The 23,324-nt window shown below is 45.3% G+C and overlaps 1 protein-coding gene across 4 annotated transcripts in view; it reads left to right on the forward strand.

Moving 5' to 3' along the window:
- Window positions 1–23,324, forward strand: part of PARVA (parvin alpha) — a 162,660-nt gene that overhangs the window by 97,640 nt on the left and 41,696 nt on the right. For all 4 annotated transcript variants that reach the window (XM_057317622.1, XM_026486801.4, XM_057317620.1 and 1 more), the window contains exons 2-4: window positions 1,326–1,415; window positions 1,497–1,567; window positions 3,791–3,893. In XM_057317622.1, coding sequence (XP_057173605.1) covers window positions 1,326–1,415; window positions 1,497–1,567; window positions 3,791–3,893 — 264 coding nt within the window. The remainder of the gene's footprint in view (window positions 1–1,325; window positions 1,416–1,496; window positions 1,568–3,790; window positions 3,894–23,324) is intronic.

Raw genomic sequence — 23,324 nt, forward strand, 5'->3', positions numbered from 1 at the left:
CTGATATCCCGTATGAATGTCAAGAGCCCACAGCAAGGGGACTAAATACCAGCTTCATAATGCAAGTTGTGTCTCTTTAGGGTAGAGTGTGTTTCACTCCCTTTGTTAGGCAATCTCGTTCCCAGTCCAACTGCAAACATCAGTGAGTTTGCGAATATGAAAGAACTCTTTGTCAGTGGCTGCCTTGTGCTGAAGAGTGCTTGCAAGTATATGCTGGCAGTCAGGGAGGCCAGAGTCCATAAAAAAAATAAATAAAACAGAAAGATGGGACATTGCTTTTATTACGGCTGATCGCTGCTGCCATATTAGCTCTTTGAGAGCCCTTTGGTGACCACTGCCTTTAGAGAAAATGGTCTTTTTGTGCTTAATTGGTGAAAAGTAATTATTCAAACTGGAAGTGAATAGAGGTGAGGAGATTTCAGTCACTGATTGGGGGAGGGGGGTGATCCAGGGTCAGTGCTCAGCAAGTGCCCTTCACACAGTGGTTTTGTGGTAGGGATTTGTTTTTCACTGAGGCTTCATTTGGAGGGCGGTGGGTGCATGGGGGGGGGAGCAGGCTGGAGGTCTTTAATGGCCATTGACCTCTTTTTGTTTTCCTTGAGGAAAGTGTAATTGTAGATTTCTAGGATTTGAAAACTGCAAAAAAGACTCGCAGGCCATCCATCCAGTCGAGCTCTCGACATTGAGCTGAGGAAATGGGCCTAAGTGGGGAGATGCCTGGCCCCAGGGCCTCCTACTCATGAGAGCTGAAGGGACAGGACCAGAGCCCAGAAAGAGGCCAGACTGAGGCGTTCTCGAGCAGCGGCTGGGGTGGGGTGGAGGGAAAAGAGAAGATAGAATGATCAGAAAATACTTAGGGAAGCCAAATAAGGAGAGAAGCCGGAGGAGGCTTGCAGCGAGGGTGGACATGGCTTACAACGTAAATGTGGCCTTGACTTGGTGACCTCATTCATCCCGTTACCGGGCACCCACTGTGCCCCAGACAGAAAGTCCTGGAAGGAGAGGCAGGCAGGAGGCGACAGGCAGAGACCCCAGAAAGATGTGAGTGCCCACCTCGCTTGTGTTTATGCTGAGAGAATGTCTGGGAGCAGGCAGAGGCCTCCCTGTTTCCCCCGAGGAAGGCGAGTGAGGTGGTAGTTGGAAGAGGTGACACGAAGGGGCCTACTTGGTCCTTTTTGCCAGGAGAGGCAGGGAATCTGTTGCCGGCTGAGTTACAGCTATGAGCTAACCTCAGTGGTTTTGGTGTCCGTCTCAAACACGCTTGTTACGGAGCTCCTCCCCGTCGTCGGCGGGCTGCAGTGTGACTGCCTGTCTTCTCCTTGCAGTATCGGAACTTCAGGAGGAAGGCATGAACGCCATCAACCTGCCCCTCAGCCCGATCCCCTTCGAGCTGGACCCGGAGGACACCATGCTGGGTAACTGGGTCTCTTGCTCTCTGGGTTGGCCTAATGCCTTCGAGTGGAGCCACCCCCACTGACTGCCTTTTCCTTTTAAAGAGGAGAATGAGGTGCGAACAATGGTGGACCCGAACTCCCGCAGCGACCCCAAACTGCAAGAACTGATGAAGGTAAGAAGAAATTAGGAGGGGCGTCAGCTGCCCCCCCCCCCCCGGGCTCAACAGGCGTCGGTAGACCACCTGCTCTGGGCAGGCAGCACGGGAACCACTGCACAGCAAATAGAAGGTCACGGGCAGCTCAGGGTCCCATAGGTGGACATCTCAGATTTCACAAAAATGGCACATGGCGGCTGCCCATGAATGGTGTTGATTGTTAAGTGCCAGGGAAGTGAGTGCAAATGAGCTCACGTTCACCAGGGTCTTCAAGTTGACACAGTCTTTCCACTGCTTTTCTCAAGGACCCTCAGAGGCACCCTGCAAAGTAGGACTTCATATCATCCCCACCTACAGATGAGGAAAGGGAGTCTTAGAAAAGCCAGTGGCTTGTATATGGTCACAGCTGAGCAGAGGAGATGGAATTCAAACAGAAGTCAATAGGAGTGAATTACATCGTGTCCATTGTGCCTGGCACGGTTGTCCCCTGAAACATACTCAAGCCACCCCCTGTGGATTCCCCATCCTGTGCTGTTCTGCTGTAGTTTCTCCAAGCTGCACTCAAAACAGGACAAAAAGGCACTGGATGCCGAAGTGGTTTGTTCAAACTGCAAATCAGATCTGTCCTTTTCCTGCTCAAACCCGGGTGTAGATTCCGATCAACCGAAGGCTGAAGCCCGTGCTCCTGAGGGTGGTGTTTGGGGTCTCATGCTCTCGCTGCGTCTTCAGCCTCAGATTGTCCCTTTAGAGTCACCACATGCTGACTAGTTACCACTGCTCAGATCCTTCTCTGTCTCCTCCAAATGATGAGCTTCTGGGGGTTAGAGACCACCTCTTTTTTCATCATTGTACCCCCAGGATCCAGCACAGAATGTGACGTGGAGCAGACGTTCATAAATGGTGGGTGGGCGGGTGATAGATGGGGGACGGCTGGATGCAGGGAAGGGAAAGGAGGGAAGCTCCTACCCACAGTAGAACAGTGTAGAACCATGTGCTCTGAAGGCCCGGGCTCCCCCAGGTATGGAAACCCAGCCCAGCTACTGCCCCTGTGATAAAGACAATCTATTTATGCTAAGTTGAAGAAGTCAAACACAAAAGTTGATGTTCTGTGTGACTCCATTTATATAAAATTATGGGTGGTTGCCTGAGGCCTGTCCTTGGTGGGGGGATGGAGGGGGGACTGAGCTCCCACAAAGAGCCCAAAGGAACCTTCTTCTGCTGAGGGAACAGCTCTGCATCTTGGTGGTGGTGGTGGTCACACAACTGTGTACAATGACCAAAACGCACCAAACTGTATCTTTAAAATGAGTTAATTTTACTGTATATAAATAATACACAAATGAGCTGAAAAAAATTAAAATAAAAGGCAATGGACTTGAGCAAGCTTCAATTTCCTCAACTGAAAAATGAAACAAATGATCCCTCCCTCTCATGGGTGTTGTGCAGAGTAACTAAACGGATGCCCGTGGAATGGCTCCGCTCAGTGCTTGATGCCGAGGGCCCTCGGGTAATGACAGCTGCTAAGAGAGAGCCGAGAGAGGAGACAGCGCTGGCCCCACGGAGAGGTGGCTTGGGGCCAGGAGAACAGTCCCATAGAGGGGGATGGACAGGAGTTCGGTTCCTGTGTCTGGCCACGGTCAGCAATGCAACCTTGGCAAATATGTTCACTTTTGTGCTTGATCTCCCCCCGAACATAGGGGTGATGGTAACACCTGGCCAAATGTCATAATGGGGGGAGAGCTTTATGTATTCATAAGATGCACCTTTAATGAACATTTGGCCCTTGCCATATGTGATTCTTTTCTGCTACCTAAAGTGGGAGGTCTTTTCCTCCTCCATTTTAGAGGTGGGCCATCAGAGGCTCAGAGCGGAAACCAGCCTGCCTCGGATTCCTGGATCGTGGAGGCACACACAGAGGCACACAAATCAGTTAGTGGGTCACTAACCCCAGATTGCGTAACTCCAAAGCACATACCATTGCCTGGTACAAGCTACACACCCAAACACTGCGTGCATGTCGCTTGCCGTTGGGGTAACGGGCCCAAAGATATCAACAGGGACCACAGCGGCACTAGAGGGCCCTTACAGCTCACCCACTTTGTGTCATCTGCTAACTCACATGGACCGTTCTGCTGCTTTCCAAATCTGAAGTTCGTTTAGATTTTAATTATCCGGGATAAGAAAGCTGATCAATAAGAAAATACCCATGACTCTTCCCTTAGTTGGTGTCTCTTCCTGTAGGTATTAATTGACTGGATTAATGATGTGCTTGTCGGAGAAAGAATCATCGTGAAAGACCTGGCTGAAGATTTATATGACGGACAAGTCCTGCAGAAGCTCTTTGGTGAGAAGGGGGTGGCGTGTTGCGGTGGAGAGCTCTGATCGGCAGGCGGAGGGCTCCCCGACTCCTACTTAGGAGCTGTTCTCCGTTAGGGAAGCTCACGTGCCGTAGCCCAGGACAGTGCAGAGTGTGGGATGACGGACCAGTGGGGCCTTCAGATGGCCTCCCGGAAGATGTTTTACGGGAATGAATTGCAGAGGGAGTTCAATGACCAGATGGGGCTGCTCCCCCTGGCAGTCTAAGGTCATCAGCTGGGTAGATGGAGAGACTCCACTGTATACCGGAAAACATGTCTTACGCCCTCTAGAAAATTGTGCGTGTGTGGCCTCTGTCACCTATGGGCCTGCGCGTGCACGTATCTATGTGTGTGGGGACCTGTGTGTGTCCCTCAGTGTCTCTCTCTCGAGATCAGGGGCACGTATATGGGAGCCTGTGCCTCTGTGACGTTTGGCCTCTGCGTGTCTAGGTGTGTGGTCTCTGGCAGGTGTGTGCCCATTCACAGGGTTCCTGTGGAAATAGAAGGCCTCCGGGGAAAGAAAGGCAAATTCGGGGGTGATCTTAAGTGTTGAAAGGCCAAATTCAGCCTGAATGAATTCGGACTTTTCCTCAGCTGTTCCCATTTTCCCTCTCATCCAAACCTCTGCTCCGAGTTGTAGCCTTTCACTCCTAGCTGCCCACTCAGCTGTCCGCACCTCACGCTGAGCTCATCTACTTTTCCAAAGATGTTTCTTGCCCTCTTTCTTGTTTTGTTTTTTTAAGATTTTATTTATTTATTTGATAGAGAAGGAGACAGCCAGCGAGAGAGGGAACACAAGCAGGGGGAGTGGGAGAGGAAGAAGCAGGCTCCCAGCCAGACGCTTAACGACTGAGCCACCCAGGCGCCCTGATTGCCCTCCTTCTTGTGACCCCCAGATAGGTGGGGGGCCTCCAGGGCTCGTTTCTTCTTGCCCATATTGCCCCTGCATCCACCCTCCCTCCCACTTTCACTCGTCTGAACTCCTAAAGCAGCTTCCGGCCTCACCTCTGTGCCTGCCAGCTCACTGCCCCCGCCCGGCGGAGGAACCTTCTCAAACTCAAGGCTAGTCTTCCCAGTTCTTGCTGTCCCGGAGCTCCCGATGCATGTTTACGGGCCGCGGCAGGGCCCTGTAGCGCCGCATGCAGACGGTTCCTCAAGCGACCCCCGGCTGTCTTTTCAGCCTCAGCTCCAGACAGGCTCACACGCGTGGCCTGTGCAACATTAAGGGCTTAGGGTCACGCCTGACACACCATGAATGCCCCATCCATGTCTTCCATCCTTTTCATGGGTACTGGTTTTATTATTGTTGTGAGCACCATTGCTACGTCACCCGCACGCCGTGCCTGTTAACATCTCTATGCTCCGCCCATGCTGTTCCTCCGGCCTTGGGCCCTTCCTCTCTCCGGCAGGGAAAACCATTATGGTTCACCTTCCAGTCTCGGGGGTCTGTGGAGCGCACCTGCTCTCGTACCTCCGGCAATCACATCTAGAAGTGATGGTCACGCACCCTCTGTGTTTCCCGGATGTACACACGCATACATACAGATGTGTACAGAACATACATGCCCTTTATTCTACGGCATTCCATGTTGCTTGTAGCTGTCGAGGGAAATGTCCGTGGGCTCCTCAAAGTCAGGGACACCACATCGTACTCGTGTATCCAGGCGTCTCCAGTACCAGCAGTTTGCCTCCACGTGTGGCCGGGCACTTAATCCGTGTGCATTGAATGAATGAATGATATAAAATCTAGTCATTTCTAGGAAGCTAAACTGATTTGGTACTCAAACATCAATATTAGCAAGTGTTAATATTTAAAGGCTTGTAAATGCAACTGAACACAGAGAGGAAAAGGCTTTGGCACATGTCCGCGTAGAAAAGCCGAGAGCCTCAACTGAGCATCTCTTGCAGTGACTGCAGCTTTTAACTCCCCCAGCAAATTTCCTGGCGGGATCTGAAAGTGTCTTGAAATGCTCTGTGTGGGACTTTCAAGGCAAGGGTGGAATGTGGCCACGGAGCGATGGAACGTGGTCATGAGGTCATCTTGCCTCTGCACGTGGTTCCAGAACTGCCCAGCTTCACGTCCGTGGAGCCCCGAGTCCGGCCCGGAGCAATCACATTCGATTATTTCAGATCTCAGCCTTCCTGTTGACAAAGTCATGCTGCTTTTGTCAACCTAAGTTTAGACCCTTTGTAGGTAGATGGCTGGGTACACGTATTAAAAAGCTACAGGCAGGATAGCCGGGTGGAGAGAACCAGCTTGCAGGTAAAAATATGCATCAGGAGCTCCTGGGAGGAGTCAGTCTGGAGATAGAGTTTGGGATGACCCCTCCAACCTCGACTTCCCCTCTGTTTTTCTATCTTCCTCTTTCCCAGCAAAGTTTCTCAAAAGAATATTTGGCACTGTATCTGCTTCCCCACCACTGATCATTACCCCTGAGGGACAAGCTGGGTCCCACCCCAACCTCTCCACCAGCTTTCCCTTCTGCGGTCATCAGTGTCGATTCCGATGACCTCCTATGCTGTGGCCTCTGACACTACTGAACATCTTTTCCCCTTTCCCCAGTGCAGGGTCTCCTGGGGCCCCATGCCGTCCTGGTTCTTTTCTGCTTCCCACATACCCCAGTTGCCCCAACTTCCACATACGCTTTTCATCTCTGTGTAATGGTGGGACTCCTCAGTCTTCCATGCATGGCCCCCTCCCCCCTCTCTCTCACATCCCCTTCCTGGGTGTTTCATCTGCTTCTGCTTTCCAGCCATCACCTCTCTGCGGGTCACTCTCAGAAGCTGTAAGCCGCTCCTCTGCCTTCCGGGCATGCCCACCTGGTTGTCAGCTAGGCACCCTGGAACCAACCTGCCCCAAACTGAGCTGCTTCTCTCCCCGCTCCCCACCAAAGCCACTCTGCTTTCCGGAGGGATGAATGGTGTCACGACCACACGGCTGCTCAGATTAAAAACCGAGGTGTCCTCCTCTCTTGCTCCTTCGCTTTCATCCCTCATATTCTGTCAGTCACAAATGGTGACAACCAGACTTGCAGGTGTAATGTGTCAAACCATCCCATTTCTCAACCGGGTAGGGTACTGGCTCCCTGTGTGCTAGGCTGGTGGAACTTGCCCCACGACTTTCCAGCCCTGGTAGCCCTCTGAGAGCTTCCAGATCCTCTTTGTATTTTACTATTTGTCTTAACGCTTCATAGGCCATTTGTCAGTGGGTTTTTTGGGTTTTTCCTACTTTTCTTTTGAACTAATTTTAGACTTAGAGTTGCAGAGAGGGTGCAGGGCTCCTGAGCCCCGGCACAGCTCCCGCGCACGCTCACATCTTACCCGACCGCAGTACAAGGACCAAAACTAGGAAATCAACCTCAGCATGATGTTTAAGTTACAGAATTTATTTGGATTTCACCGGTTTTTTACATTCATGTCCTTTTTCAGCTCTAGAATCTAATCCAGGATCGCACACCGCTTTCACTCATCCCCTCCAACCTGTGACAGTCTTTGCCTTTCCTGTATTTCGTGGCCTTGACACTTTAGAAAAAGAACTGATTAGTTATTTTGTAGAATGGCTCCCAACTTGGGTGTGTCTGATGTTTTCTGAGGATTAGATGAAGGTTATATATTTTGGGGAAGAACACCACGGACGCGATGGGTCCTTCTCAGTGTGTCGTATCAGGGAGTGTGTGATGTTAGTATGGCTTAACCCTGATCACGTCGCAGTTACTATTTTTCTCTTAGTAATTCATGTATTTAGGGGAGGGGGAGATAATTTAAGATTATGCAAATATCATTTTTCCTTAAATTTTCCTCACCGATTTTAATTAGTGGAGCATATTTGCCTGATTGTGGTGGTCTAGTGAAGATTTTCTATTTTCTTCATTCATTCATTTTTTTAGAGAGAACGCATGTTTGTGGGAGAGTGGGGAAGTAAGGGTCAGAGGGGGAGAGAGTCTTAAGCAGGCTCCACACACACCACGGAGCCTAATGCAGGGCTTGATCTAATGACCCTGAGATCATGATCTGAGTTGAAATCAAGAGTTGGACGTTTGACTGAGCCACCCAGACACCCCCATTCCTTCCACATTTATTAATTGGAATCCTGCTGTAAGGAAAAGTCCTTGTTCTCCATTTACTTATTTATTCAGTATTTGTATCAGTGTGGACAAAAGGGTATTTATTTTATACTTTGGTTTATAATCCAGTACTACCATTGTTCTCCCCCCCACCCCATACCTCCAGCTTTGACTGTTGGGAGCTCTTTCAGGTTGGCTCCTGGCTACTTTGGACATGCCACCCCATGTTTTTTGTTCTTAGCACTTCCTTACTCTCTGGCATCATGAGATGTTCCAGACTCCTCTTACATTCTACTTACTCTGGCCCTGGAATCAGCCATTTCTCCACAGAGCTCTGATTTCTTTTATTAGGGAATGGAATTTAGCGATCGCTATCTGGGCCTATGAGAGTGTTTTTACTTGCTATCTATAGCACACATAAACACCTCTACTCAGGCACAGTACTATGATCTGGTAGTACGAAGATGAATCAGGCATGATCATTTCCAGAAATCCACTTTCAAATTGTCCTGGGGCTGGGTATGCGAGTAGGAGGGAGATGAGGTCGGGATTAGGAAACTAACTATGAAACACTGGCACTTAGAGGAAAATGGAAATGCCACAGGGACCTCCGGGAGTCCAGATGTGCCGGGCGAGTCACATCTCAGGAGCAGGATGTGGAATCCAGGGAACCAGGTCGATGACCTCACGGGGCAAGGACTCAGAACCCAGACATGACCAAGATCTGGAGGCAAGAATCTCTCGGCAAAAAACTGTGTGTTTTACGGCCTCGGCGAAAGCCCAAGTGAGCATCCCCGAGATGCTAGGCAGACCCTTCAGAGCAGCTCGGGCTGGGAGTTCTCTGACCACAAACTCTGTGAAGGCAGTGTCATCCCTGGGCCTCCCCTGCACAGCCAGCTGCTCCTTGCTCAGCAGCACTGTCTGCTCTACTTGCCTTTCTCAGAGCCCCCAGGCGTGTCTGGGAGGCTGTCCTGCCAACCTTCCCCCAGTCCTCTCTGAGCTGCCTAAGCCAGCCGTCTCTGTTCCCTGGGGCTTGCCCTGGCAGCAGTTCCAAGGTTAGGTTTTCCTGAAAGCAGGTGCTGGGACAGGGACAGGAGTGGAGGAAGTGTATATGAGAGATGATCTCGGAAAGTGAATAATCAGGTGGGGAACATAAGAGGGGAAGAGAGAGGCCCGTTTGAGGGTGCATTCATAAGGATGGCGGCTCTCCTTGCACCCAGCGCTCCGTCCTGCGGTGTTCCCTCTGAGAGACCAGGTGACCACACACCTCAAGTCATCCATCCCAGGACGGGACATCACCTGGTGGGTGAGGGCTGCCTGGGTAAGAATTAAGAGCCTCCAGGTTGTACTCCTGCGGGAGAAGCTCTTGGACAGAGCAGGAGAGCTTTAGGGCCGGAGATGGAAACTGACGGCGTGCTGGGTACCATCCGCAGGTGAGCCAGGGAGCTCCGGGAAGGGGCATCCACAGCATCCGGGAAGGTGAGCGGGTACACGTTCTGCCTTAGGGGCTGCTCCTCCTGGCCTGGCTGTTTCTCTGTAGCCTTGGTGTTGCTACCGGAGAAAACGTAGATGCTGGCCCCCCGGGCCTGCCTCTGTATGATGCCACCCCCACCCTCTCACGTCTCTCACACCAACAGCTCTGGCCCTTCCACACCTCAGGACAACAGCTTGCTGTATTTGCATCCCCAACAGCTAGGCGATAGATAGGACCGAGAGAGACGGAAGATGAAGGATTCTAGAAAAATGCCTGCACAAGATAATCATTTCATGTGAACATAAGCTTTCCTGACTTGGGAGAGCTCTGTGAGTTTCCTTAGGGTCTGTTTTTTTTAACTGATTCTTATCTTTAAACACATGCATGCCCTCGCCTGTTTTGAGGGATGAAAGTCATAAGGCTCTTCCTTTTGGTTTTCCCAATAGCATATGCCCGAAACAGGAGATCTTCTTCCAGCATGAGATGGAGAAGGGTCCCTTGGGCATAAAGGTTGTGCAGGAGGGTTTTTTGTTTCATTTTAGGATGTGTGTTTGTGCCTTAGTCCCTGATAGACCCTAGAGAGGACATCTTACGCTGACCTTAGTCTTGTCAATTAATAGTCATTAAGTAACAACCATTTCGTTCGCTACATGCTAACTGCTGAGTTAGGGATATAGAAGTAAACATGCTGCAATGTAACATAGGATGTAACACAGTGCCTAGTGGTACAAAGGGCTGTGGATATCGAGTAGTTTAGGAAAGGTGCCATGAAAGGGGGGATTTTGAATGGGGCCTTGTGGAAGGAGAATTTCAACCAGGTACAGAAGGAAAAGAACATTCTAGTCAGCACAAGAAAATGTTGCTGGTAAGGCCCTGTTGATTTCAGCGTGAGTGCAGGGAGAGTGTTGCCCAGACAAGGAGTGCTTGGGTAGGTGAACATCAAGATTGGTTGTGTGGGACGTGTGCCGACACAGATGACACCCTGGATGCGATGCCATGAAAAGGGCACTTCGCTTCTGTGGTCTTCCTCCCCAAAACCCATAACCTCAGTCTAACCATGAGAAAGACATGGGAAAAACCCAGTGCTCCTCAAAACTGTCAAGGGCATGAAGAACAAGGAAAGTCTGAAAACCTAGAACAGAATAGAGACACTAAAGGTGACAATGGTGAGAAGGTGTGAACAGAGAAAGGACATTAGGGAAAAACTAGCGAAACCCAATGTATGGAGTTAATAGTCCTGTACCAATGTCAGTTCCGGAGTTGTGACAAAGGTACTATTGTAATGTAAGATGTTGACAATGGGTGAAACTGGATTCAGGATATGAAGGAATTGTCTGAACTATAATTTCTGCTTTTCTAGAAATCTAAAAACCATTCTAAAATGAGGGCATTAAGGAGGGTATGTGATGTGCTGAGTACTGGGTATTATATGCACTACATCTGAAACTAATGATGTACTCTATGTTGGCTTATTGGATTTAAATTAAAAAAAAAAATTGAAGAGGAAGAGCCTGCATTATAGAGAACCTTGAACAAAGAGTTTTAGACTACGTTGGGTGGGTAGACAGTGGTAACTGCCGATGGCTTGTGAGCCAAGTGACGTGATAAGAAATGGGGCTTTGAAGATGATCTAGGAGCAGTAGAGGAAGCAGTAGAGGCTGCATAGAGGAAGTGAAGAAAGTACCAGCAGAGCACCTCCTTGTGAGTTAATGATGATGTCAAACTAGAGGGGGAGCTGTACAGATGGGGGAAAGCTTCAAGAACCTAGCGATGAAAGGAATCAGCAGCTGAGGGGAACCAGTGGACGTTGAATGGAGATGACCCCGGGAATCCCAGGAGGAGCAACATCTTGAAGGGTCTGATCATATTGGTTTTGACACTCACTTCCCCACACCCCAAAGTACGCAGGTGAAGTAGAAGCTGTGCTAAGACTGAAAGAGGAATGAAGAGAAGGACAGAACTAAGTTCCAACCTTGGTTCTACCACTGAAGCATTTCTCTGCAGCTCAGATCACTCTTTTGTCAAACCGGGACGACGGCCTCTGCAGCCTTCCGGCTGAGCTAATACAGTACCGCTAGCCATGTAGCTATTAAAAGTAATCACAAGTAAAAATGTATTTACTTACCCCAGCTACACTTCAAGTGCTCGAGAGCCACATGTGTCTAGTGACTCCCTTTGGATGGTGCCGAAAGGAATGTCTCTGTCATAGCAGTAAGTTCTTTTGGACAGGACGCTCTAAGGTCTTCCCGCTCTAACAGTCATTGATTCTAGAATACTTTCGGATAATGCATACTGCTATTCTTAAACTGGAGGAGGCATTTTCTGGCCTCAAGCTGGACGGCAGTCATTTGATTTTTATTCTTTTGTTTATAAGTAGTAGAGAAGCTCTCTAAAATCTCTTACTAAGCGAAAGTGCAGAACTGTGCATAGAGTTCACTGTGTTTGTGAGTTGAGGGACACATGTAATGCTTGAGTATGTAGAGGATATCTTCAGTCGTACTCACAATTAACTGCCTTTGTAGAATGGAACCAGGGAACTTGGGACTACAGTGGGACCCAAGGGACTTAAGTTTCATAGCTTGATCCGTGTTTGTATAATATCAGTCTTATTAAAAAATATACAAGAGTTTAATATGTAAATTTCAGTAACAAATGTGAATTAATCTATCAGATGTCAAATAATCCTTTATACATTTCAGCAGCTATCCCAAGTGAAACCATAAGAAAATGAAACTACCCAGATATGATAAAGACGAAAACAGTGAATATATTAAATAGTGCCATATCAAAGACATGGTATTAGGAACAAGTCAGATTTTAGTGTTCAACATTAGGTGTTCAGAAAAATCCTCTTGGCATGCTTTAAAAATCTAGATAAGACTTTAAAAATATTTTTTTGTATTGCATGGCTAAACTGGTGTGGAAGGGAAGGAAATTTTTCTGATGCCAAAACGAAGGAAGTAGAAATCCAGTAAGATAAGTATTAATTCCTCATGGCCTATAGCCTAAGGTTTAATAGGTCACACATACAGGGTCAAGAGAAAAAGCCTGGAGGAGTTGGATCAGAGACCCCTGGATAAAGCCAGGCGTCTCTAAAGGGCAACGGCTTTGGTGGGTAAACTAGAAAATCTTGTCCCACAGAGAGTCAGTAAGGATATGTCTGAGCCTCAGATACGTGTGGAACAACAACAATAAAAAGTCTGCCCTTGATAATTCTTTATTAAATGTCTGTACCCACACAGATTTAGGGCTAGGAGTCATGCTACTTATGTGGCTTTAAAAGCCCCAAGATGGGAAGGAGAGAAGAAGATGGCAAAGAAGAATCCTGAGCTCGCCTCCTCCCACAGACACACTAAAGCGACAACCGAGTGATACAGCTCACTCTGAAAATGACCCGCGACTGGTAGAGCAGGTCTCTGCAACCAAAGGCTTAAAGAGAAGGCCGTATCGAGAAGCATAGGAAGGGAAGAGACATGGTAGGGAACCAAACCCCTGCAACAGTGGTGACCCACATGTGGGAGGGATATTACAGGCACTAGAGGTCCTCCCTGAGGAGTAAGGAGATTAAGCCCCAAATCTGGCACCTCTGGCCCGGGGGGCCTATGCATTAAGCCCCCATAATGCTGGCTTTGAAATTCACTGGGGTTTAACTCTGGGGGTGGGGATAGGAAGCCAAGTCTCTGCTCTTAAATGGCCAACACACTGTCACTTGACCTGAGACCCAGCACAGAAATAGCCATTTGAAAAGTGCCTGGCGTGTACATCAAGGAGAATTATTAACTTTAGGACATGTGCCAGAGTGGAGTAGGTATCTGCAGGAGCTTTCTCTGGGAATGGAGGTGGTGGCAGGCATCGTTTTTCTTGCCCTCCTTCAGCCTAGCTACCTGGGCAGTTGAAGAAACTAGTTGTGACACTCTCCATCTACCCTGTAACTCTAAAGCAGCTCCTCCCACACCCATGGGACAGCCCCAGACAGCACCAGCGGCCTTCTACAGAAACTCCTTTCCTGGGGGGGGGGGGCGTGAGTCCCACCCCTCATACCCACAGTAGTTACAGCCATCCATGCAGGGGCAAGTGTTGCCCACCAATGTGCCCACAGCAGTTGCACCAACCACAACAGGAGGGCATACCCAGCACGCACGGGGGACACCCGTGGAGTACTTGTTTCTGGTGACTGGAGGGATTGTGCTTCTATTCACAACAGGATGCAGTCTACAGAAGACCACTATTTTCAAGATGAGGAGGAATACCTGACCTACCTAATACGTAGTAAGAGACACAGAGAGTCAGACAGAATAAGAGGAATATGATCCAGACAAAAGAAAAGGACAAAACCCCCAGAAAAACAGCTAAACAAAATGGAGATAAGCAATCTACCTGATAAAGAGTTTAAAGTAGTCGTCCTAAACTACTCACTGGACTTGAGAAAAGAGTGAATGAACTCATTGAGAACTTAAAAAAAAAAAAAAAGATACAAAATATGAAAAATAACTAAGCAGAGCTGAATAATAACTGAAAAGAAAAGCACCTTAGAAGGAATCAATAGTAGAGGATGCAGGAAAATGGACCAGTAACCTGGAAGACAGGAAAGTAGAAAGCACTCAAGCTGAACAACAAAAGGAAAAAAGAATTGGGGAAAATGAGGATATGTTAAGAGAACTCTTCATCATCAAGAATAATAACATTTGCATGAGAGGGGTTCCAAGAGGAGAAAAGAGAGACATGGGGGCAAAACTTATTTCAAGAAATAACAGCTGAAAACTTCCCTAACTGGGGAAGAAAACAGACATCCAGGTCCAGGAAACACAGAGAACACCAAACACGGTGCACCCAAGGAGGCCTACACCAAAACACATAGTAATCAGAATGACAAAAAGATAGAGAATCTTAAAAGCAGCAAGAGAAAAGTGAGCGGTTACACACAAGGGAAAACCCATAAGGCTATCAGCTAATTTTCCAACAAACTTTTCAGGCCCAAAAGGAGTGACATGTGATATTCAAATTGATGAAAAGAGAAAACCTACAACCAAGAATACTCTACCCAGCAAGGTTATCATTCAGAATAGAAAAAATAGTTTCCCAGACATTAAAGGAATTCATCACCACTAAACTGGCCTTACAATAAACATTAAAGGGACTTTCTTAAGTGGAAAAGGCCATAATTAGAAATTTTAAAAATTATGAAAAGAAAAAATTTCATGGGTAAAAACAAACCTACACTAAAGGGAGTAAAGCTGGTACGAAGATTAAAAGACAAGAACTATAAAACCAACTATATCTTTAAAAATAGTTAAGGGACTCAAAAAGATGTAAAATATGACATGACGTACATAAAACATGGAGGGGAAGGAGTAAAAATGAAGTTCTTTTAGAAAATATTGAAACTTAAATGACCATCACCTTAATATAGACTGCTCTATACCTAGGAATATTACATATGAACCTCATGGTAACCAAAAGCCAAAAACCTCTCTTAGATAAAAGATAAGGAGAAAAGAATCCAAGTATAACACTAAACAAGGTCATCAGTGATGAGAGAGCAAGAGAAGAAAGGAACAGAGAACCTACAAAAATAACCAGAAGACAATTAACAAAATGGCAATAAGTACATACCTATCGATAACTACTTCAAATGGTCTAATTGCTCCAATCCAAGACATAGGGTGGAGGAACAGATAAGGAAGAAAAAAAAAAAAAAAAAAAACAAGACCCATTAATCTGCTGCCTACAAGAGACTCAGTTCAGAGCTAAGAACACATCCACACTGAAAGTGATAGGATGGAAAAAGATATTCCATGCAAATGGAAATGAAAACCCAAAAAAAGCAATATTTACATCAGCAAAATAGACTTTAAAACAGAGATGGTGGGTTCTGGTCCAAGATGACAACTTGGGAAGATCCTCAACTCACCAAATCTATACATATTTATAGGGCGATTCCTCCTGAAGAAATGAGGACTGACTGAAGAGCTGCCCAACAAAAGATAGACATATAGAAAACAGCAAGAGAGACAGAGACACGGCAATGAAGGGAACCTCACCCCTGATGCTGTGAATTGCATTGGGGAGGGACAGTACTAAGTACTAACAGATTCATCTGCCCCTGGACACAGAACAAAAAGCTGGGCTTAAAAAGGCAACTAGAATATAAAGGAACCAGCCCTAGAGCCCTGTCAGATGGCAAGGGAGCTGCTGGAACTCTCTCTGGGTCAGAGGAGCTAGTGAGCACCATAGTTTACACTTCCTTCCACCTTGGTAGTGCAGACAGGAGCAGGGTCATAGCCAGCCTGCCACCTCAGTGAGCTCCAGGCCACTAGCCCACACCAGTCCCAACATGCAGGGACACAGGAAAAAAAAAAAAAAAACACCTCAGTTTAGAAGAGCAACTGGAATATTTAAAAGTCAGCCCTAGAATTCTGCCAAACAATTGAAAAGCTGCTGGAACTCTCTCTGGATTGGAGGAGCTGGTGAGCACTACGGTTTACATTCCCCCTTCACCTTGATAACATGGATGGGAGCAGGGTCTGGGTGCCTTAGCTGGACTACCACTTCAGCAAGCCATGGGCCCCTAGCCCATACCAGCCCCAGCTGTCCCACCAAGGTGGCCCCAGCACAGCACACAACAGGACACCCCTGGTCCTCTCATTACAGCTTTAGTCATCATGCCAAGGTGATACAGGCACACAGCAACCCAGAACATTCCAGGCCTGTACCACTTCCGCTTCAGATGGCTTGCTAGAGCACCCCCAGCACAGAGTACTCTGCAACCTCCCAGCTTATGCCTACATTGACTCCAGCCAACCTCCCATATGCAACTCCATGCATGGGATGCCCCATATGCAAAGCGCTCTGGGAACTCCCAGATTGTGTTCACCTCGGTTCCAGCCACCCTGCCAGGGCATCCCATGCATGGAGTACCCCAGGACCCCCCATTCTGCAATCCATCTTAGCTCTAGCTGCCCTGAGAGGCCACCCTCTGTGTTGAGAGCCCTGGGACATTCCAGCTTGCACCCACTTCAGTTTCAACTGTTCTTCCAGGATGTCCACTGCACAGAGACCCCAGGGACTGCACCAGATTATGCCCACTTCATCTGCTCTATCAGGGCACACTCTGAGCCCCAGGACCACTCCAGCCCATATCCACTTCATGACCCATGGCAGCCATAGCTCCAACTAGCCAGCCAAAGTCACCAGGTGCACACAGTCTACACTGGGGATGAATATACTCAGGACAATTCCTTCAAGTTTAGGAGAGGTGGTGCTCTGCCTAATTCTTAGAAACAAACAGAAAGTCAAGCAAAATGAGGAGACAGAAGAATATGCTCCAAATGAAAGAACAAAACAAAACCTCAGAAAAAGAACTTAATGTATTGGATATAAACAATGTGCCTGACAAAGCATTTAAAGCAATGATCATAAAGGTGCCTACTGGAATGCAGAGAAAAGTGGAAGAACTCAGTGAAAACTTCAACAAGGAGATAGAAAATGTAAAAAAGAACCAATCAGAGTTGAAGAATACAATAATGGAAATGAAAACTACACTAGAGGGAATGAACAGATTCATAGATGCAGACAAATGGCAGTGGTCTGACCAACATTGTCATGGAGTGCTCCCAAGCTGCACAGGAAGAAAGAAAGGAAGGAGGGAGTTGGAAAAAAAGGAAAAATTTAAATGAGGTTAGGTAAAGGGACAACATCAAGCACAATGCAATTTGCATTATAGTGGTCCCAGAAGGAAAAGAGAGGGAGAATGGGACAGAAAACTTATTTTAAGAAATAATAGCTGAAAACATGACTAACCTGGGTAAGGAAAGACATCTAGGTTAAGGAAGCACAGAGAACCCCAAACAAGATGAACCCAAGAAGGTCCTCACCATGACACATAATAATTAAAGAGCATTTTTAAAGCAACGAGAGAGGGGCACCTGGCTGGCTCAGTTGGTGCAGTGTGTGACTCTTGATCTCGGGGTTGTAAGTTCAATCCCCACACTGGGTGTAGAGATTGCTTAAAAAAAAAATAAAATAAATCTTTTAAAAAAATGAATAAATGCAGCAACAGAAAAGAAAACAGCTACATACAAGGGAAACCCCGTTAGAGGCGGTCAGCTGATTTTTCAGCAGAACTGTGCAGGCCAGGAATGGCATGCTATATTCAAAGTGAGAAAAAGAAAAAAACCTACAACCAAGAATAGTCTGCCTGCCAAGATCATCATTCAGAATTGAAGAACAGATAAAGAGATTCCCTGACAAGCAAAAGTTAAAGGAGTTTGTCATCACTAAATTGGCCTTAGAATAAATGTTAAAGGAACTTCTTTATGTGGAAAAGGCCATGATTAAAAGAAAAATATGAATAAGAAAATGTAAATGTGACAACGTATACATAAAATGTAGAAGGGAATGTAAAAAAGCAGTTCTTTTTGAATGTGTTTGAACTTAAGTGACCATCAATTTAACACAGACTGTCATATACTTAGATTGTTATATATGAACTTCATGGTAACTAGAAACCTATCATAGATACAGAAAAAATAGAAAGAAAGCCAAGCATGACACTACAGAAAGCAATCACAAGGAAAGAGAGCAAAAGAACAGAAAACACAAACCACTAGAAAACAATTAACAAACTGAAAATTAGTGCATACTTTCAATAATTACTTTGAATGTAAATGGTCTAAATGCTTCAGTTAAAGACATAGGGTAGCAGAATGGATTAAAAAACAAGACCAATCTATATACTGCCTACAAGAGACTCACCTCACACCTAAAGGCGCATAAGGACTAAAAGTGAAAGGATGGAAAAAGCTATTTTATGCAAATGAAAAAAGAAGGTGGGGATGGGGGGAGCCAGAGTAGCAATATAAACATCAGACAAAATAGACTTTAAAACAGACTTTAAGGGCCGCCTGTGTGGCTCAGTCGGTTAAGCAGCTGCCTTCAGCTCAGGTCATGAAATCAGGGTCCTGGGATCGAACCCCACATCAGGCTCCCTGCTGAGTGGGGAGTCTACTACTCCTTCTCCCTCTGTCCCTCCCCCTCCCCTGCTTGTGCATGCACTCTCTCTCTGTGTGTCTCAAATAAATAAAATCTTTTAAAATATGAAACAGACTTCAATAAGATGTAAACAAGGGCATTATGTAATGATAAATGGATCAGTCCAACAAGAGGATATAACAACTGTAAATATCCATGCACCCAACTTTGGAGCACCTAATACACAACGCAAATATTAACAGAAAAAAAGGGCAAACTTGGCAGTGATATATTAATAGTAGGAGATTTAACAACCCACTTACATCAATGGGTAGATCACCAAGGCAGCAAATCAATAAAGAAACAGTATGAGGGTGCTTGGGTGGCTCAGTTGGTTCAGCACCAACTCTTAGTTTGGCTCAGGTCATGATCTCAGGGTCATGAGATCGAACCCCATGTTGGGCTCTATGCTTAGAGCAGAATCTGCTTGGGATTCTTTCCCTTTCCCTCTCCCTCCCCCTCTACCCCTCCCAAATAAGTAAGTAAGTAAGTAAATAAGTAAGTAAGTAAGTAAATAAATATCTTTAAAATATAAGGAAACAGTATTTTTTAATAATATTTTTTTATTATATTATGTTAGTCACCATACAGTACATCCCTAGTTTTGGATGTAAAGTTCCATGATTCATTACTTGCGTGTAACACCCAGTGCACCATGTAATACGTGCCCTCCTTATTACCCATCACCAGCCTATCCCCTTCCCCCACCCCCTCCCCTCTGAAGCCCTCAGTTTGAGGAAACAGTATTTTTGAACGGCATCAGATGAGATGGACTTAACAGATACATACAGACCATTTGATCCAAAAACAGCAGAATACACATTTTTTTTCAAGTGCACATGAAACATTCTCCAGGATAGATCACATGTGTAGGCCACAAGTGTCAATAAATTTAAAAAGCTTGAAACCATACTATGCATCTCTTCTGACCTCAACAGTGTGAAACTAGAAATCAATCACAAGGAAAAAAACTGGAAAAAACACAAACACATGGAAACTAAACCGTATGCTACTAAACCACCAATGGGTCAATGAGGAAATCAAAGAGGAAATTAAAAAAATACATGGAGAAAAGTGAAAATGGAAACGGAACAGTTCAAAATCTTTGGCACACAGTGAAAGAAGTCCTGCGAAATTTATAACAATAAACAGGCCTACCTCAAGAAATAAGAAAAATCTCAAACAACCTAACCTCACACCTAAAGGAATAGAAAAGGAACAAACAAAGCCCAATGTTAGTAGAAGGAAATAATAAAGATCAGAGGAGAAATACATGAAATAGACTAAAAAATGTATAGAAAAAAGCTGTAAAACCAAAACCTGGTTTTTTGAAAGGATAAACAAAATAGATAAACCTTTAGCCAGACTCATCAAGGAAAAAGGAGGACCCAAATTAATAAAATCAAAAATGATAGAAATAACAATCAACAGCACAGAATACAAAGGATTATAAGCTACTATGAAAAATTACATGCCAACTAGTTGGACAACCTAGAAGGAATGGGTAAATTCCTAGAAACATATAATCTTCCAAAACTGAATGAGGAAGAAACAGAAAATCTGAACAGACCAACTGCTGGTAATGAAATTGAATCAGTAATCAAAACAGTCCCAACAAAGGCCAGGACCAGAATAATTCACAGGTGTATTCTACCAAACATTTAAAGAATTAATACCTATTCTCCTCAAACTATTCCAAAAAGAAGAGGAAGGAAAGCGTCCCATACATTCTGAGGAGGACAGCATTACCCTGGTACCAACACCAAACAAAGACACTACAAAAGAAAGCGAAAGCGAAAGCGAAAGTGAAAGCGAAAAGGAAAGAAGGAAGGAAGGAAGGAAGGAAGGAAGGAAGGAAGGAAGGAAGGAAGGAAGGAAGGAAGAAGAAGAAGAAGAAGAAGAAGAAGAAGAAGAAGAAGAAGAAGAAGAAGAAGAAGAAGAAGAAGAAGAAGAAGAAGAAGAAGAAGAAGAAGAAGGAAGGAAGGAAGGAAGGAAGGAAACAAACTTCAGGCCAATATCCCTAATGAATGCAGATGCAAAAATCCTCCTCAGAACATCAGCAAACCACATTCAACGATACGTTAAAAGAATCATTCATGACAACCACATGGGATTTATTCCAGGGATGCAAGGATGGCTCAATACCCACAAATCAATCAATGTAATACACAACATTAAACTGAAGAATAAAACTCATATAATCATCTCAATGGATGCAGAAAAAGCATCTGACAAAATTCAATATCCATTCATAAAAAAAAAAACCTCAACAAATTGGTTTAGAGGGAACATACCTCAACATAATAAAGTTCATATATGAAAAACTTCAGCTAACATCATACTCAGTGGTGAATAACTGAAAACTTTTCCTCTAAAATCAGGAAAAAAAACAAGGATATCCATTCTTGCCACTAGAGAAGTGGAAGTTTTGGACATAGCCATCAGAGAAGAAATAGAAAAAGGCATCCACATTTCTAAGGAAGAAGTAAAAATGTCAATATTTGCAAATGACATGATATTAATACATAGAAAATCCTAAAGACTTCACCAGAAAAACTACTGGAATAAATGAATTCAGTAATGTCTCAGGATACAAAACCAATATACAGAAATCTATTGTGTTTGTATACACTAATAACCAAGTAGCAGAAAGAGAAATTAAGAAAACAATTCCATTTTCAACTGCACCTAAAAGAATAAAATACCTAGGAATAAACTTAACCAAGGTGGTAAAAGACCTGTACTCTGAAAATGATAAACACTGATGAAAGAAATTGAAGATGACACAAACAAATGGAGAGATATTTCATACTCATGGACTGGAAAAATTAATATTGTTTAAATGCCCATATTACCCAGGGCAATCTACATATTCAATGCAATCCCTATCGAAATATCAACAAAATTTTTCACAAAACTAGAAGAAAATCCTAAAATTTGTGTGGAACCACAAAAGACCCCAAATTGCCAAAGCAGTCTTTAGAAAGAACAAAACTGGAAGCATCCCAATCCCAGATTTCAAGATATACTAAAAAGCTGTAGTAATCAAAACATGATGGTATTGGCACAAAAATAGACACATAGATCAATGCAACAGAATAGGAAGCTCAGAAATAAACCCACATTTGCATAGTCATGTGACAAAGGAGGCAAGAATATAATGGGGAGAAGATAGTCTTTTCAATAAAAGATGCTGGGAAAACTAGACAGCTACATGAAAAAGAATGAAACTGGACCACTTTCTAACATCATACACAAAAATAAATTCAAAATGGGTTAAAGCCTTAAATGTGAAACCTGAAACCATTAGACTCCTCAAAGAAAACATAGACAGTAGGAGGCTGGAAAGATGGTTGTGGAGTAGGAGGACCCTAAATTCTCCTCATCCTGTGGATACAACTAGATAACACTCCCATCAGCATAAACAACTGAGAAGGTGACTCAAAGACTGGCAGAAGAAATTCCACTAAAGGTAGAGAAGAAGCCACACTGAAGAAGGTAGGACAAGCAGAGATACAGTTTGGAAGTGAAATGGACTGTGGCTGTCTGCAATAGGGAGAGAGCCAGGGGCATAAAGAAACAGACTGTCACCCTGGGAGCCCATATGGGGAAAACCAATCCCCATATTTGGCATTGAAGGCAAAAGGGGCCAAATCTTATAAGTTCTTACAACTAGTGGGACTTAAAGCCTGGAATTTTAAAAATCAGTAGGTCTGTTACAGGAAAGTCTGGGGAGCATTAGGAAGCTGAGTCCTAGCCCTTAAATGACAGGAGGACAAATAGCCCAGGAAGATACAGCAGTTTGAAAAAGACCTGGGGCTCACAGGAGGGAATGTTATTTATTCATCTCAATATGGCCCAGAGAGTCAGGCATCACAGGTAGACCCCTCCGGGAACAAAGGAGCTGGTAGCCACCACTTACTTCCGCTGCCCCCCAGCTTAAACACACAGCCACCTACAGGAACCAGCACAGCACTATACTCACTGCCTAACTTGCTTACACCAAGCCCTGTTGCCGCCCTCCTCCACCCCCCACACACACATGTCAGGGGATCCACCCTTCCCAGTTACGCTTTTCTCAGTACTGGTGCTGCAGGTCCCCTCCCAAGAAGACTGGTGCAAAGTTGGCCAATACCACCTCTCCTGACCCATGTCTTGCAGGGCCTCAGTGCAGTGGTGGCAGGTCTCATTTCAAAAGCAGACCAGCTTACATCTTGTTAAACGTGCCCCACCTGGCTGGGGACCAAAAACTGCCCACAACAGGCAAAAAGAGCCTCTGCAGATGACTAGACTGAAGGAAAAATGAACAGGACACAGCAGCAAGGCACATACAACACACATAGGAGACACTTCCTGAAGCACCAAGTCCTGGGGAACAGAGGACACTACACTGTAGAGCACTGTAGGACTTCTTCATAAAGCCATTACCTTCAGGAGTGGAGATTTAGCTGACTTTCCTAACACACAGAAGCAGTTAGACAAAATGAGGAAACAGAGGAAGATGTCCCAAGGGAAAGAATAGGACAAAACCGTAGTAGGAGACCTAAGCAAAATAGATACAAGTAATATGCCTGATAGAGAATTTAAACTAGTGATCATAAAGATACTCACTGGACTTGAGAAAAGAGTGGAGGACCTCAGTGAGACCATTAATAAAGAGACAAAAAACCAAAAAACAAAACCCAACCAGAGATGAAAAACACAATAAATGAAATTTAAAATACACTTGATGGAATAAATAGCCAGCTAGCGGAAGCAGAGAAATTAATGACCTGGAAGACAGTATAATGGAAACTAATCAAGCTAAGTGAGAGAAAAAAAAATTATGCAAAATGAGAGCAGATTTAGGG

This window comes from Ursus arctos, unplaced genomic scaffold (genome assembly GCF_023065955.2).
Source record: "Ursus arctos isolate Adak ecotype North America unplaced genomic scaffold, UrsArc2.0 scaffold_23, whole genome shotgun sequence".
Lineage (NCBI taxonomy): Eukaryota > Metazoa > Chordata > Mammalia > Carnivora > Ursidae > Ursus > Ursus arctos.